The sequence below is a fragment of the Engystomops pustulosus genome, chromosome 5, assembly GCF_040894005.1.
Source record: "Engystomops pustulosus chromosome 5, aEngPut4.maternal, whole genome shotgun sequence".
Classification (NCBI taxonomy): domain Eukaryota; kingdom Metazoa; phylum Chordata; class Amphibia; order Anura; family Leptodactylidae; genus Engystomops; species Engystomops pustulosus.
The window spans coordinates 33,547,389-33,563,265 of record NC_092415.1 but is presented as its reverse complement, the minus strand read 5'-3'; the positions used below and the strand labels follow the sequence as shown (position 1 = coordinate 33,563,265).

The following is a 15,877-nucleotide window of genomic DNA, read 5'->3' as shown; positions in this document are numbered from 1 at the left end:
ATATTATTGGTGTAATGTAAATGTATTTCCCATATACTGTATTAATTCCTCACGGTTTTCTAGATCTCTCTTTGCCTTTTTTATTCTATAGGAAGCTTCATTGTTTATTTTGTATAAACACTGATCTTCGGTCATGTGATCTCACACAGGTGCACGGCTCGTTTACACACAGCTCAGTTTACTTACCAATGAGCCATGCGCCTGTGTGACATAACATGACCAGGGATATGAATAAAACGAGCCGTGCGCCTGTGTGATGTCACATGACCAGGGATATAATGAGCCGTGCGCCTGTGTGACATTATATGACCAGGGATATAACGAGCCATGCACCTGTGTGACCTCACATGACAGGGATATAAATATAAAGAGACGTGTCCCTGTGTGATGTCACATGACCAGGGATATAATGAGCCGTACGCCTGTGTGACATTATATGACCAGGGATATAACGAGCCGTGCACCTGTGTGACCTCACAGGGATATAACGAGCCGTGCACCTGTGTGACCTCACAGGGATATAACGAGCCGTGCACCTGTGTGACATCACATGACCACATGAAGTAAACTTACAAAATTGTATAGCTTTTCATTACACATACAATATCAATTCTATGCTGATAATGGACAAACCCTAATACTAAGTCCTGTAATGGTGTCAGTTTCTAATATTTTAATAATTATAATATTTGCATGTTTTATTGTTTTTTTGTAGGTCATCAAAAACAACCTGAATCCAGTGTGGAGACCCTTTAAGATACCACTTCAGGCTCTCTGTAATGGGGACATGGACAAGCCTATCCGGGTAAGTTGCTATCGGTTCGTATGGAATAGTTAGGTCAGCAGGCACATACTGTGTTTTAGTGCATATAACATTATCCTAAAACAAAGTTGAGTAAAAATTTGGTGTAAAAAGATAGTTTTACATTGAGGCTTGTGGATCTCTTGCTCCAATCTTTCAAATTGGAGACTATGGGGGTCATTTACTAAGGGCCCGATTTGCGTTTTCCCGACGTGTTACCCGAATATTTCCGATTTGCGCCGATTGTGCCTGAATTGCCCTGGGATTTTGGCGCACGCGATCGGATAGTGGCGCATCGGTGTTGGCATGCACGCGACGGAAATCGGGGGCGTGGCCGAACGAAAACCTGACGTATTCGGAAAAACCGCCGCATTTAAAAACCGAAAATGTGTTGCTTGGGAAGCGCTTACCTTCACCTGGTCCAGCTCGGTGTATTCCGGTGCGTTCAGATGATTTTCAGCGCAGCAGCGCCACCAGGTGGACGGCGGAGGAACTACCTTCATAAATCCCGTCCGGACCCGAATCCTGTTCAGAGAACGCGCCGCTGGATCGCGAATGGGCCGGGTAAGTAAATCTGCCCCTATATGTAATCTGTTCAGCTCCTCCTGCTCTATAACATGCTGCCAGCAGATAGGACACTATGTACAATCTGATCAGCTCGTCCTGTTCTATAACCTGCTGCCTGCCAATAGGACACTATGTATAACCTACTCAGCTCCCCTGCTCTATAACATGTTACCTGCAGATAGGACACTACGTACAAACTGATCAGCTCCTCCTGCTCTATAACATGCTGCCTGCAGATAGGACACTATGTACAAACTGATCAGCTCCTCCTGCTTTATAACATGCTGCCTGCAGATAGAAAACTATATGTAATCTGCTCGGCTCCTCCTTCTCTATAACATGCTGCCTGCAGATAGGACACTATACTAGGTCTTATTTTTGGGGAATGTCCTATTTGACCACACCTTTAGGTTTTACTGACTGAATTTTCAATACTAATTTTTTGCAGTTCTAGTTGGGCAGGTAAAACATCTGTATGGAAGTTGTCACTAATACTCACTGAGGAAACAAATAGAAGTTTTTAGCCTCTGGATACAATCAGGTCATTTCATTCACTGAATTCTATCTGAAAATCTTTTTTATATGTGACCTTGTTGATGTCGTCCTTTGGGCATTCATTTTTACTTTTGTTTCATAAACTCTTTTCTCTGTATACTGTAAATAGGGCAGATGTGCGTGGAATAGATGTAGGTGGATAGAGGTCAAGTCATCTCACCTTTAACCCACGAAGCAAAGTTAGGCCTAACTTGCTGATCAGTGGGGGTCTCAGTGCTGAGACCCCCGCAGATTGTGAGAACGAGGGATCCGAGCAACCCTTCATCGATCCATAAGAGTAATGGAGCAGACGGATGCGCATGACCGTTCTGCTCCATAAATCTCTATGGAGCTGGCAGAAATTGCTGAGCGCTGCGCTCACTGATCTCCGTCAGCTCCATAGAGATAAATGGAGCAGAACGGTCATGCGCGGCCGTCTGCTCCATTAGTCTGAGGAGCGGCAAAGGGGGTCCTACAGACCCCTCGTTTTCGCGATCTGCGGGGGTCTCGGCACTGATTAGAAAGTTAACTTTGCTTTGTGGGAAAACCCCTTTCATGGAATCTTAGTTGACTTTTAGAGACTTGAAGTTACTGATAAGAAATAAGAAACTTGCAGATGAATTTTTGGCTCTAAATTCTTCTTTACCTACATTTTATTGTTCAGATTGATAAAACCTAAAATCTGGTTTCCTGTGTTGGGCAGTGTAGCAATATAGTAGATGTTATATCCTATCTGTATCCTTAATTTTTTTGTAGAATTCCTAAATAATTACGTTTGGCCACACTTCCGATTGTCAGGATCGTCCGTGGCTACAGTGGTTTGGAGCAGCCACTGCTCTTGCTCCACGGTGCGGCTACTTCATGGTCAATTAGCTGCGGCCAATGATTTGCATAAATGAAAGATACATTTTTCTCTTAGATTCTACTAAACACTTAGATAAACCCAATACAGTATGGTGGTGAGGCCAATAATAGAAACCTACCTGTAGATCCCTGATGGAAGGTTTGAAAGCGATGCAACATAACTACCGTATATACTCAAGTATAAGCCGACCCAAGTATAAGGTGAGGCCCCTAATTTTACCACAAAAACCTGGGAAAACGTATTGACTCGAGTATAAGCCGAGGATGGGGAATACATTGGTCACAGCCTCCCCATTATATAGCCTGCCAGCCCAAGTCCCCCAGTATATATCCAGCCCCCTGCCCCAGTATATAGCCAGCAGTGGGGGAACCCGGAAAGGTGAGTTTTGATATATTTTTTTTTTACTAGAGTATAAGCCGAGTTTGGGATTTCAGCACATTTTTTTGTGCTGAAAAACTAGGCTTATACTCGAGTATATATAGTATGTGCTGGTCCAACCTTAAGACTCAATATTTCTACGATTTATCAAAGAGTTCCTTTTTTTCTGCACTAGCTTTTATTGTATAATTTTCTAAAAACAAATTGTCCTGTAAATTGTTCTCTATTAGTAAGGAGTTTTTTTTAGGTTTTGATCTCCTTGTCCTCTCTTTTAGGTTGAGTGTTATGACTACGACAATGACGGCTCCCATGACATGATCGGAATCTTTCAGACCACTATGTCAAAGCTCAAGGAAGCAAATCGCTCAATGCCAGTAAGTAACCACTCCATTCCCTGTGCACTGAGTGGTACAAGGTATTACTGTGGCAATGTGATAAACTCCGCAGATTAATCTACATCAAACCGCACCCGAGGGAGGAAGGAAAATTTTGCCACACGTCCAATTTCTTTTTCTATCTCCCAGTGTCATGTACTCGTATACAGTGTTATGTATCTATAATCCGCTGAATGTAGAACACAGATAACATGAGTTATTTCTCTTATTTCCATCAGGTAGAATATGACTGCATAAATGAAAAGAAAAAGCAGAAGAAGAAAAGTTACAGAAATTCGGGAGTAGTCAGCGTGAAACATTGCCAGGTTGGTGGGTTAAGATTTGAGTATTTGGAAAGATTAGATCAGTGTTATTAGCACATTCTGCTTATCACCTATCCACAGCTTTCCACAGAGACTATTAACTGGACACAACTCATATGTATGAACACAGCCTTAGTCCACTTTCACATCAAGTTTTATGGATACTTTCAGCCCCTGGCGTATACGCTGAACGTATATATAGATATATAGTGGTAGACAGAGGAATCCATTTTGCCTCCGTCTAACCAGTATATGTAGTATATTTCAGGAAACACATAGGGGCAGATTTAATTACCCAGTCCTGTCGCGATCCTGCGTCTGATTTCCTGCATGTGTCGCTTCTGCGCTGAGGTCCGCCGGAGTTCACCTGCTTCTTCCTGGTGCTGATCTTGCGACACATTTCCTTTTTTAAATTCCGCGGTTTGTCCGAATCCGTCGGGTTTTCTGACGGCCACGCCCGAGTTTAACTTATTTCGTTATCCAACAGTCCAGTACTTTCAGTTTTGCGGCTCAATATGCTAAGAAGACTATTTATAGTCAGGTGGGTGGTCTTCTGTTAGAGTAGACCACCCACCTGACAGTTGTTGGGTCTTGTCTCAAGTCGACCAGTGCAGGGAGTAAATTGGATGGAAGGCGAATTATAAAATAGTTCTTGGAGCTCACAAGCGACATGCAATCAACAGGTAGTTGTCTTTTATACACATTAGAATAGGCGGATACCACACGTAGTCTTAACAATGGTATGTACTCAACTAATCTTCCCTGAAAGCCGTTCGTTTACTTCTCAGTGTGTTGTTGCACATTGCAACAGGAATATTTAGTCATTCTTAACCCCCCCACCCTTTATGTTGACACATGTGGGTTGCTAGATACTAAAGGATTTAAAGGAAATCTACCACCAGGATGAAGGATTGTAAACCAAGAACACTGACATACTCGTGTGTGCCCGCTCTGGCAGAAGCTGCTCATCTTGTATCTTCATATGCCTTTGTTTTTAAGAAAAGGAGGTTTTAAAAACTATGCTGATGAGCCTACGGGGCTCCAAGCTCCATCGACATCGATAGAGTCTGGAGCCCCTGAGACTCATTTGCATAAAACAAGGTCCGAAGAAGCGAAAAGAAACGCAGAACCTGCCAGAGGGGGCACCCACCAGTATGCCAGTGTGCTTGGTTTACAATTCTTTATCCTGGTGGTAGATGTCCTTCAAGGTTAAGATTGTAACCTAGTGTTTGCGCTGTTTCATAATACACTTTATGCAAAGACACCTTTGATTCCTTTGTAAGTTTGAAGGTCTGTTACCAAATGCTGACTAAGAATATCTTACTATTACTATAATTTATAGGGTATCCTTATCACAGTGAAGAACCATATTAGCATTTCTGGTGCTAAAACTAATGGCACTGATAGCTTGGGGATAGAGAAAAATATAATTTATGTGAAACCCGTTTTTAAATGATGCAAAGAATCGGTGGGTGGAGGTGGTGAAAGGTCGTCTTTAACAAGAGCCCTCCATTAAAATTGAAAGGGTGGAATAGCCACATTTGACTGTTTTTCAGAATTACCTTTTGGTGAAATGACTGAACCATATTTCCCCATCCCTAAATCCATGGAGACTCATTAGGGCCAAAAATCCTTTAGGGATCTCTGTAACTCGACCAAGTCTGTCCTAGGAGACTCATTGCTCCATCATTTACATATGATTTGTCTCTCTTCAGATTACAATAGAATACACGTTCCTGGACTACATTATGGGAGGATGTCAGATGAACTTTGTTGTAAGTATGTGACATGGTGAACATAAAAGATATTCAAAAGAAATACAAAAAGAAAAGACAAAAGAAATTACAAAGCTACATAAAACAAAAGTGTCAAATAAAAAAGAATAAAACACTATTATTTTTTCATCTTGATATGCAAATCTCCTCATCCTGAATTCTAAAATGACAAATAACACACAGTGGAAGGGATGCAAATGTACAAATGTCATACGATCCTCTATCAATGCTATATAAATAAAATGATAGCGCTGCCCACAGGCATTACATAGATTTTGCTGTCATCCACCGACAGTCTAATGTCACCGGGTCCTGGCAGTCTGTTCTGTGATGTTTGCCTTAAGCATTAAAGAAAGGTCAGACATGTTGAATCTTTAACCTCAGACCAGATAATGCAGATAATGGGTTTTATCAGCCTCTTATCCCACCAGTAATATAAAACCAAATGTATATTCTAATGATTTAAACAAAACATTACAGATGTAGACAGAATCATCTTAAAATATTTAAAAAATGGTTTATGTAGTGAAGTCCCGTAGTATGTTGTACTTACAATTATTTGTAACAAATTCCAAATGATGTCAAAATGATGTTTTTTTGAAAAGGCCTTCTGTGTCCACCTCATTTGGGGTGGACGCACACGCTCAGTCTTGCCTTTCTTTTATCTTCTTCTGAAGATGCAGACTCTGCAGCTCTTCAGTGCACTTGCTCAGCCCAGCATCTCCTCTATCAAGTAAAGCAAACTATACATTCAGTAGGAAAGAGGGGAAACGCTGAGCATGTACATCCACACATTTATGCAAGTGGACATATTGTTCAGTTGAAAAAGCAGGAGGCATTTTTCCTCGACAGTAATAAATCTTCTGTCTCTGATAGTTGACAAGTGGCTGAGGGCCATTTCCCCTTATTGTGATAAACTTTGTGTGCAAAAATTACTGTATATACTCGAGTATAAGCCAACCCAAGTATAAGCCAAGGCCCCTAATTTTACCACAAAAACCTGGGAAAACCTATTGACTCGAGTATAAGCCGAGGGTGGGAAATGCATTGGTCACAGCCTCCCCAGTATATAGCCTGCCGGACCCTGCCCCATAGTATATAGCCAGCACCTGCCCCCTAGTATATAGCCTTCCAGCCCATATCCCCCAGTATATAGCCAGCAGCGGGGGAAGCCAGAAAGGTGAGTTTTAATATATTTTTTAACTCAAGTATAAGCCGAGTTTGGGTTTTCAGCACATTTTTCTTGAGTATATATGGTATGTTTTTATGTAAATCTTTTTAGTTGAAGATGACCTTTGTGCATTGGTGACATAACCTGCCTCTCACTTGTGATTATTATGGTTCTAATAGGTAGGAATTGACTTCACGGGATCGAATGGCGATCCAAGGTCACCAGATTCCCTGCATTACATTAGTCCCAATGGCGTCAATGAGTACCTGCATGCCATCTGGTCGGTAGGCATGGTTATCCAGGATTACGACAGGTAAGTCGTAATATATTTTACCCATGTTTATTTATTTCTCTTTTGGAAGGAAATGAGGATGTGGGGGAGAAATAATGTGCAGCGCTTTACAGTAAAAGCTACTTAGGAAGACAAAGATGTTTATTTCCAGAAGTTACATAACAATGTTTTATTGTATCTATCATAGACAAACAATACTGGGGCTCAGGGACTCCAGAATCAAAGGACTTTTTTACGCCACAGTCTTATGGGACCCCATTATATATTTGTACCCATGGACAGAAATGAAATACAAAATAAGCATTAAAATGCAACCTATAGGCGGCTGTGGTCATACAGGGGGGTAACTGCATCTCAAAAACTAGAATAAGTGGGGGTGGGGAGACAATCCAAAACAATAGGGTGACCTACTTCGAATACCATACATTAGATACTAGTAAGATAGGTTTTTTTTTTCCAACTTTTTTAATGAAATGTCTCAAAAATATTGCCCAACTATCTCAAGGCACTTCTTTCCATTTTCCTTCAGTATATTTTGGGCTGGAGTTTTTTGTGTGAAAAAATGTCGCAAACTTTAGACAATTTGAAAAGATAAATGTCATTTGCATAATTTAGGACAAGATAAATACATCTTCCTGACAATAAACTAATGTGCAGCGGACATTTCGGAAAGGTGCAAAACTTGTGATGCACCAAAAAAATTTGCAAAAAAGACAGAAAAATCTGGAAGAAAAATAAAGTTAAAAGAGATTGAGGTGAACAAAAGAAAAGGAAACAATAGGTGAAAAATTAACAAAAAAAAAGGAGCACCTAAATCGCTGAGACGCATGCTCCCTCTTACTAAGGTTCCAGCCCCGTGTTTAGGGAGGATCTGAATGAAGTTATTGGGGAGCGATAATCCACCCCAACATGGTGGTGCGAACTGTGCCAATATATTACTAACGCACATGTGCTGCAACGATATTAATTTCCAGCCACTGCTTTGCCGGTGCCATTTAAACAGTTGATGCCCACGATCGGAGCCGTTCGAGTCCCCTCATCCATCTCTGCTAGTCTAATAACCAGCTTGCAGTGAAGAGGATGTTGTGTGTTACAATTTACTATTGGAAATTTGGAAATGGGGGCAGTCAGTCCTTATGTATTCTGGGGATAATTCTTGTGTCCTGAGCTTTTAGGAGCCTTCAAGGCTCCTATCCCCTTGAGGGATGTACAGGCAGTCTCGGGGTTACGTACAAGATAGGTTCTGAAGGTTTGTTCTTAAGTTGAATTTGTATGCAAGTCGGAACTATATATTTTATAGGTGTAACTACAGACAAATGTTTTTTGGTCTCAGTGACAATTGGAACCAGGATTAATAATAAATCTTCATTGCAGACACCTGTGATAACTGTTATAGCTGTTTATTGTAGCCTAAGGCTAAAGTACAGGAAATAACCAACATCCAGAGGTCCGTTTGTAACTGAGGGTCGTCTGTAAGTCGGGTGTTCTTAAGTAGGGGACCGCCTGCCGTTCCATATTGTATATGATTGGTCATTTTTCAGAAGATCCACAACCACAAGGAGAATAAATTACAATCAGACTAGCTGCAGGGGAGCTGCCCGGAGGACACCTCTCCCCATACCCAGCCTCCTTCTCCATGATACAGTGTTTGTTAGGACCATGTTGTCCCGGAGCCAAAGTTTTGTAGGTTATTGTGGATAATTAAAGTACCTGTGATTTTGTTGTGACTTGTACATTGCTTTCATCTGTCACGTCTTGATCACAAAAATGTCAGGATGAATATTTTGTGTTCGTACAATTTTTGGAAACTTCCTGCAGCCACGTAGACTTTCATCAACTACAACAAGCACAGCAACGCCTACTGATCATGTGGTGTCACAATGTGAGCCCAGCTTAGAGAGCAGCTCTATGTAAAGAGGGGATCCATCCATCATTATTTCATGCTGCCCTTCTCCTGAATGGAAATATAATATATCCATCTTATAGAAAAGGCCGCATGTCCTCCATAAAGAATTTGTCACTTTATTTTTTTATTTTTTTTACTCAATCTAAAACTTGCAAAAAATTGTTTAAAAGCTTGTCCTATTGAACTTCTAATATCAGATTTAGCTATGGACTGTAGTATTCCTGGCAGGAGATCTCCTATAACAGATTGGGAGCCAGACATTGTATATTATTTATGAAGGTTTCTTCCATTTTTTATATTTTATTTCATTTTTCTTTCTATTTTTAGTGATAAAATGTTCCCAGCCTTCGGCTTTGGAGCTCAGATACCACCAACGGGGCAGGTAATACCCAGAGGATGTGCATTAGATGTACAATTACTACAGTCAAAATGGATCCTACTGTGGGATGATACAAATTGACTCAAAAAGTTAACAGTTAACCACATGAAACTAAATTTTTGTTTTCTTTTTCAAAGATTTCCTTTTTATGTGCAAATTTATCGATTTTCTATATTTTTGCCTATACATGCCATTGTCACATGCCCTTGCACAATTAAGAAGGGGTAACATTTAGACGGAAATGTCCCTCTGTTCCACTGAGTTTCCTCTACATCTGGTTCTATTCTGAGAAGTGGCGAGGCTTCCGTGCACCTACTCAGGAAAGTGATTGGTCAACACCAGTCAGGGGAGTCTCATCACTTCTATCCCAAAAGGGAACAGGACCAGCATTGGTGGAATGGGGCACTGGGATTTTGATAGTATTGCTTCTTTTTTAATTGGGACTTCTCAATGCCACCAATATGTCTACCGATTCAGCCCAGAAAACCTATTTAAAGGAAACCTACCACTTCTGATGGTAGGTATTAGATGTAAACACCGGGCACCAGCTCAGGGTGAGCTGGTGCCGGAGCTTACCTTAGCGAGTGTTTTAAACCGCTATATCGCGGTTTAAACACATTTTGATTTACAGCCCCGAGGTAGCTTCGGCCCTGCGCGCGTGACGCCTCCGCCACTTCCTATGGAGGCGCATGCGCGCACGGCTGCGCGCAGCGCCGAAGCTACCTCGGGGCTGTAAATCAAAATGTGTTTAAACCGCGATATAGCGGTTTAAAACACTCGCTAAGGTAAGCTCTGGCACCAGCTCACCCTGAGCTGGTGCCCGGTGTTTACATCTAATACCTACCATCAGAAGTGGTAGGTTTCCTTTAAAGGAAATCTACCATCAAGATGAAGGATTGTAAACCAAGCACACTTACATGCTGCTATGTGTCCCCTCTGGCTTTTATGGGAAAAGACTTTAACATTTATGTAAATGAGCCTCAGGGGCTTTGGGCTCCATAGCTATTGAGCCTGGAGCCCCTTAAGCTCATTTGCATCGTTTTTTAAAGCCTTTTTTCATTAAAAAAAGTGCATAAGAAGACTGATCCCTCCACAGACCAGCATGTAAGTGTGCTTGGTTTACAATCCTTGATACTGGTCGTAGATTTCATTTAAGTACACACACACATATTGCATACAGCTTTCTAGTAGCAGCGGTCATGATTTTCTTTCCACACGAGCTGTCCTGACACTCTCAGCTGTGTCTCAGATATGTACTGTTTTCTATATTTTCTTATAATTCTTATTGTATTTCTCTGTATTTCAGGTTTCGCATGAATTCCCAATAAACTTTAACCCAGCAAATCCATTTTGTGCCGGTAAGAGTTTACACAATTATAGATGTTTCTCATAACCCAGGATATGCCGGGTGTCATAAGAAAGCTGTCAGCTTGACCAGGGGTGTAGAAGAGACTGGGCCACATAGCAGACTTCTGAATGGGGCCCCTTTTCACCCCTTGAAAAATGTACATATTCGTATACTCACACATGTGAGTTACAATCACACACAGTATACATACATACATACAGCATATACACACATGCATCATCTACACAGACATACAGCATATACACATCACATATACAGACATACAGCATATACACATCACATATACAGACATACAGCATATACACATCACATATACAGACATATAGCATATACACACCCAATATGATTTCAGGGCTTGAACACCAAAGAAACTGGTGTACATGCCGGATAAATGTCCCCGAATAGATTCATTCCTGACCCACATCCATGGCCTCTTACTAGGCCAAACCGATTCCTCATAGTGTCCTGCCAAGGCGCAACAATATCACTACAGCGCCGTCTACAGTTGGGAGTGTGTTCCTTATGGAATGCACTTACTGGTTTGGCTTTTATCCCATATCATGTCGCTAGGCTTCTTGAAAGCCCAACATTGATGCAGAGGGAGTTGCTGTAACAAGTTTCTAGCAGCTGCTGCAGACGTGTTTATAGTCTTCATACTTATTCCAATGCAATTTCACATAATACTAAATCCTCCTAGTGCTCCCCATGTGTTAGTAGCCAATGTCTCATACTAATATATTATCTCTTGTAATGCTGACAGGTATTGAGGGAATTGTAGATGCATATCGCAAATGTCTCCCACAAGTCAAGCTGTACGGACCCACCAACTTTTCTCCCATCATCAACCACGTGGCCAGATTTGCTGCGGCTGCTACACAGCAACAGACGGCTTCTGTAAGTGTGATGCTAGGAATAGTCGCTTATCCAAAGCCTGAATTCTATGTATATGTGCAAATTGTATAATGCAAATGCACTATTGTGTATATTGACCATATAGAATTGCCTACATTACTTTGCCTTGGTCTATAAAGGGAGACCTTATCTATGTTGTTAGTAGCTGCTGCACTGTTAAAATGTCTAAGATTGCAACTTCACAAGTGAAATGTTGTCCTCTGTCCACCGCTGTGCTCTGTGCACAAAGCTCATTCATAGTCCCTCCTGCTTTGCGTGACAACTAAAGTATCCAGAAGCCTGCTACAGTATTTACTCAGATCAGGGGCCTTTGAGATAAGTGAACAGAACACAGCAGTGTGAGGACCCTAAAGATAAAATTCTGAAACATAAATTATTTTCCACAGTCCTGCTGTTACTAAATACTTAATGGCATGAATAAACTACTCTTCATTAATGCTGTCTGGAGATGCGCAAGGCTAAAGTGTTGAAAACTCCCTTTAATTATGTATTGTTTATGCTGACAAATATGTAATCAATTATTGAAACAAATTCTCAGCTACAACACACGATGAATACAATGTACTAATGATCAAACTGCACTATATGATTCCTCATAAATATATATATATATATATATATTCAATCATATATTCAATCAATTTTCCCAAACCAGGAGATCCATAAAGTTGTATCGTATAACCCTGTCCTTATTATTCCACAGCAATACTTTGTGCTGATGATTATAACTGATGGGGTGATTACGGATCTTGACCAGACTCGGCACGCCATCGTCAACGCGGCCAAACTCCCAATGTCCATAATAATAGTTGGTGTCGGAGGTGCAGACTTTAGTGCCATGGAGTTCTTGGATGGGGATAACGGAGGACTACGGTCACCTACTGGGGAGATGGCCATAAGGGACATTGTACAGTTTGTGCCTTTCAGGAAGTTTGCTCAGGTTTGTATATTAAAAGCAACATTAATGGAATATTAAAGAGGATTTACACAGGACGGGGAATAAATGTCTGATCACGAGAAACAGGGTGGTGGTGCCTATACTAAAGCAGTAATTATATGTGGTTGCACCACTAGCCAGGAGACACATCCCCAATCTTACAGGAAATATTTCCATAATTCTGCATCTGGATGGCTCTGCTTCAGTGTCCATGGGTATTTAGCTTTCATATTATTGCCAAAAATGTTTCAATCACTGTAACTAAACTTTTAAACCTGAAGGCACTAATGAGTAGTTATCATAAAATTATTATAAAGAAAAATATTTCCCACAAAAGCTTGAAACTACCCTATACAAACAGTCCCCTACTTAATAACACCCGACTTACAGACGACCCCTAGTTGCAAACAGAGCTCTGGATGTTGGTAATTTACTGTACTTTAGCTTTAGGCTACAATATAGAGCTATAACAGTTATCACAGGTGTCTGTAATTAAGATTTATTGTTACTCCTGGTGCTTATGACAATCCAAAAGTTTTAATATCAAATTGTCACAGAGACCAAAATATTTTTGGCTGGGGTTACAATTCTAAACTATACAGTACCAACTTGCAGACAAATGTAACTTAAGAATAAACCTACAGAACCGATCCTGCATGTAACCCGGGGACTGCCTGTAAATGTAATAAAGAGACGGCCGCCCATCCCTAAATGTGTGCCGCTATAAATGAGCCATTCCAGGATCTTTAAAGGGAACCTGTCATCAGGATCCCTTTTTCTGGCTTCCCCATGTCCTCATAGAGAATAGTGTGCACATTGCCAAAGAGTTTTTATAATCAAACTGGCTAAAAGAAAAGTTAGATGCAAGTTCACCTTTCTCTCTGCAGAGCATTGTCCTGTGTCCCATGGGAGTGGCCAGTGAGGAGTGGTTTATTCCTCAGCAGTGTCCCGTGTCCCATGGGATAAAGAAGAAAAAGCATGTGTTAAGTAGCCAAAAAACACAATTTTATTTAAATTACCAACAAAAACATAGAACAACAAACATCCAAAGAGCAAAAGTAAAAACATTTAAAAAGGATGCAAGACAGTGCATCCATGTGTGGAAAAATCACCTGGAGCCTGACACCTGATATTGTCAGGTCCTCCAGACCTGAGCCCCCCACCCAGAAGGATCCCACAAACAGACTGGTAGAAATGTATGATTGCAGGGTGGCCGGGTGTGTACGTATGTGAACTGCAGTGGGGTGACCACTAGCAGTAGGCTCAGCATGGGAAAATGGAAATCTGTGCACAGGTAGTGCAGAAAATATCCTGCTGAGTCGTGGAGTACAGAGAGTAACCCAAATCACATACCACCCAAAATAATATGCCAATATTTGGCTTGTGGAGTGGGAGCACAATTTTTATACAGCCTAGGGCCCAGTCTAAATCCGCCTGATGCATTGCTATGTGCTGAGTCTTCATGTAATGTTTGATAATGACATACGTCTTCTTTCTCAGGCCCCCAAGGAAGCCCTGGCACAGAGCGTCTTGGCCGAGGTCCCACAACAAGTTGTTTCCTATTTTACCACATACAAACTAAAACCACCAAATGACCCTGCGGCAAAATGAAGATCCCTCCGTGCCCTCCCCCAGCGGTTCATACCTCCCTGTACATGCGCTTACACGCCGGAAAGTTACCGTTATAACTTTTACTTATCTGCCAAACCTGCTGACTGTCACAATATCGCAGACTTTTTTTCCCCTTATGTGCCTTCCGGAGCTGCCGGGTCATCCTCGGTGACAGGACTATAATATGAAAGACGCAGAGATACGTCTGGGAGATGCTGTAATTGGATAGATCTTTATTCATCTCCCTTGGTTTATCATCTCAACATATATTGATACAGACAGTCCGGCAGAAAACAGGAAACCCAAGAGACTCTCCTTAATTCTGGGATGAATTTGATCTGTCTCTTACTGTCTGAAGAATGGCACAAGTTACACGCCATCATTATCATTAGCAGGACATGATGTGTTACTGAGGTAAAGGTGAGAGCTGTGCTCCGAAAACGCATTGCGGCAAGACTGAGACCTAAAATATAAAAATGTAGTACAAAGTACTAATACTAAGTAGAATTGGAGTAATTGTCCATATACAATGGCCAATATGCCTCGAAGGGGGATTCTAGGGCTCCTAGTTTTAGGGTTGTTAATGAAATGTCAGGTCTAAACACCTCCAATGTATGTAACCTATAAGGGGACCAGATTCTTTACATGTACTGAAGTTTAAATTAGTTCGCTGTAAAGTGCCTTATATTACCAGTGCCCGAGGTTCTGTCCCAAGTTCAGGAGTTGCTCTGGGTCCTTCCGGTAAATTCAACACAATGGGGCACATTTATTTAAGAAAGTCGAAAAATGCACTAAAAGTTCTATTTCCGTGTATAATGCTGCATGTGGCGATTCACTAAGATCGTGCACCAGAAATGATGAATCTTTCGCTTTCCTGCACTGGTCCGACAGAGTTCGCCATCTTTTTTGTTGGGCACCTTTAACATACGACATGTGACACAATTTGCAACAAACATGGCGCTCAGTCCGACCGACAGCACCCCCTAATGTGTGCCGCATGGGGGCCGGCGCAGCACAAAAGGGTCACGTGCGCCACAATCGCAGGGCAGACACTTCTTATAGAGGACCTGTCACCCAAATTTTCACCACTAGGAGCTGCTTCCTAAAGTAAGCATCTCCTAGTGCTTGATCAAACGCCGCAGTGTTAGAGTGATAGTGATAGTATGAATACGTCGGACAGCTTTGCGAGCAGTCCGATGATTACATTGTACCCCGCCACAGTGTTTGATAGCGTTACCGGAGTTTGTTCAAGCACTAGGAGCTGCTTACTTTAGTAAGCAGCTCCTAGTGCCGAAAATTTGGGTGACAGGTCCTCTTTAAATCCCTGTGCAAGAACAAAAAAAGCCAATGTAACAAGCATATATCATAAAATAATGTCTTTATTCACAAGGGAACATGTATATGTAGACTGATGGTACAGGGCGATATGTGGGAATTGTCGTTACTATGTAATAGTCATATATGGGGGTATGGGGAGAGTTCATACAACAAGATTCAGTAACACGGGGTAAATATTGTGCCAATACAAGAAACAGCTATAACCCCGGCTCATATACAGCATACAATGCTTGTACTCCATACTACATAGAAAGATGATAATGACACATTATAGTCTTCACAATAGAAATATAATACCCATTATCATAGTCCACCTGCCGCCCATCACAGGGGAATCACAGGCA

At 41.5% G+C, this 15,877-nt stretch overlaps 1 protein-coding gene across 2 annotated transcripts in view; it reads left to right on the top strand.

The window, feature by feature from the left end:
* The window catches only part of CPNE3 (copine 3), a 38,433-nt gene extending 22,807 nt beyond the window's left edge, over positions 1 to 15,626 (top strand). For both annotated transcript variants that reach the window (XM_072151586.1, XM_072151585.1), the window contains exons 7-16: positions 716 to 805; positions 3,422 to 3,520; positions 3,760 to 3,846; positions 5,559 to 5,618; positions 6,969 to 7,102; positions 9,315 to 9,369; positions 10,673 to 10,724; positions 11,496 to 11,629; positions 12,351 to 12,587; positions 14,085 to 15,626. In XM_072151586.1, the coding sequence (XP_072007687.1) occupies positions 716 to 805; positions 3,422 to 3,520; positions 3,760 to 3,846; positions 5,559 to 5,618; positions 6,969 to 7,102; positions 9,315 to 9,369; positions 10,673 to 10,724; positions 11,496 to 11,629; positions 12,351 to 12,587; positions 14,085 to 14,195 (1,059 nt within the window). In that variant the 3' untranslated portion in view covers positions 14,196 to 15,626. The remainder of the gene's footprint in view (positions 1 to 715; positions 806 to 3,421; positions 3,521 to 3,759; positions 3,847 to 5,558; positions 5,619 to 6,968; positions 7,103 to 9,314; positions 9,370 to 10,672; positions 10,725 to 11,495; positions 11,630 to 12,350; positions 12,588 to 14,084) is intronic.
* Positions 15,627 to 15,877: the final 251 nt, after the last annotated feature.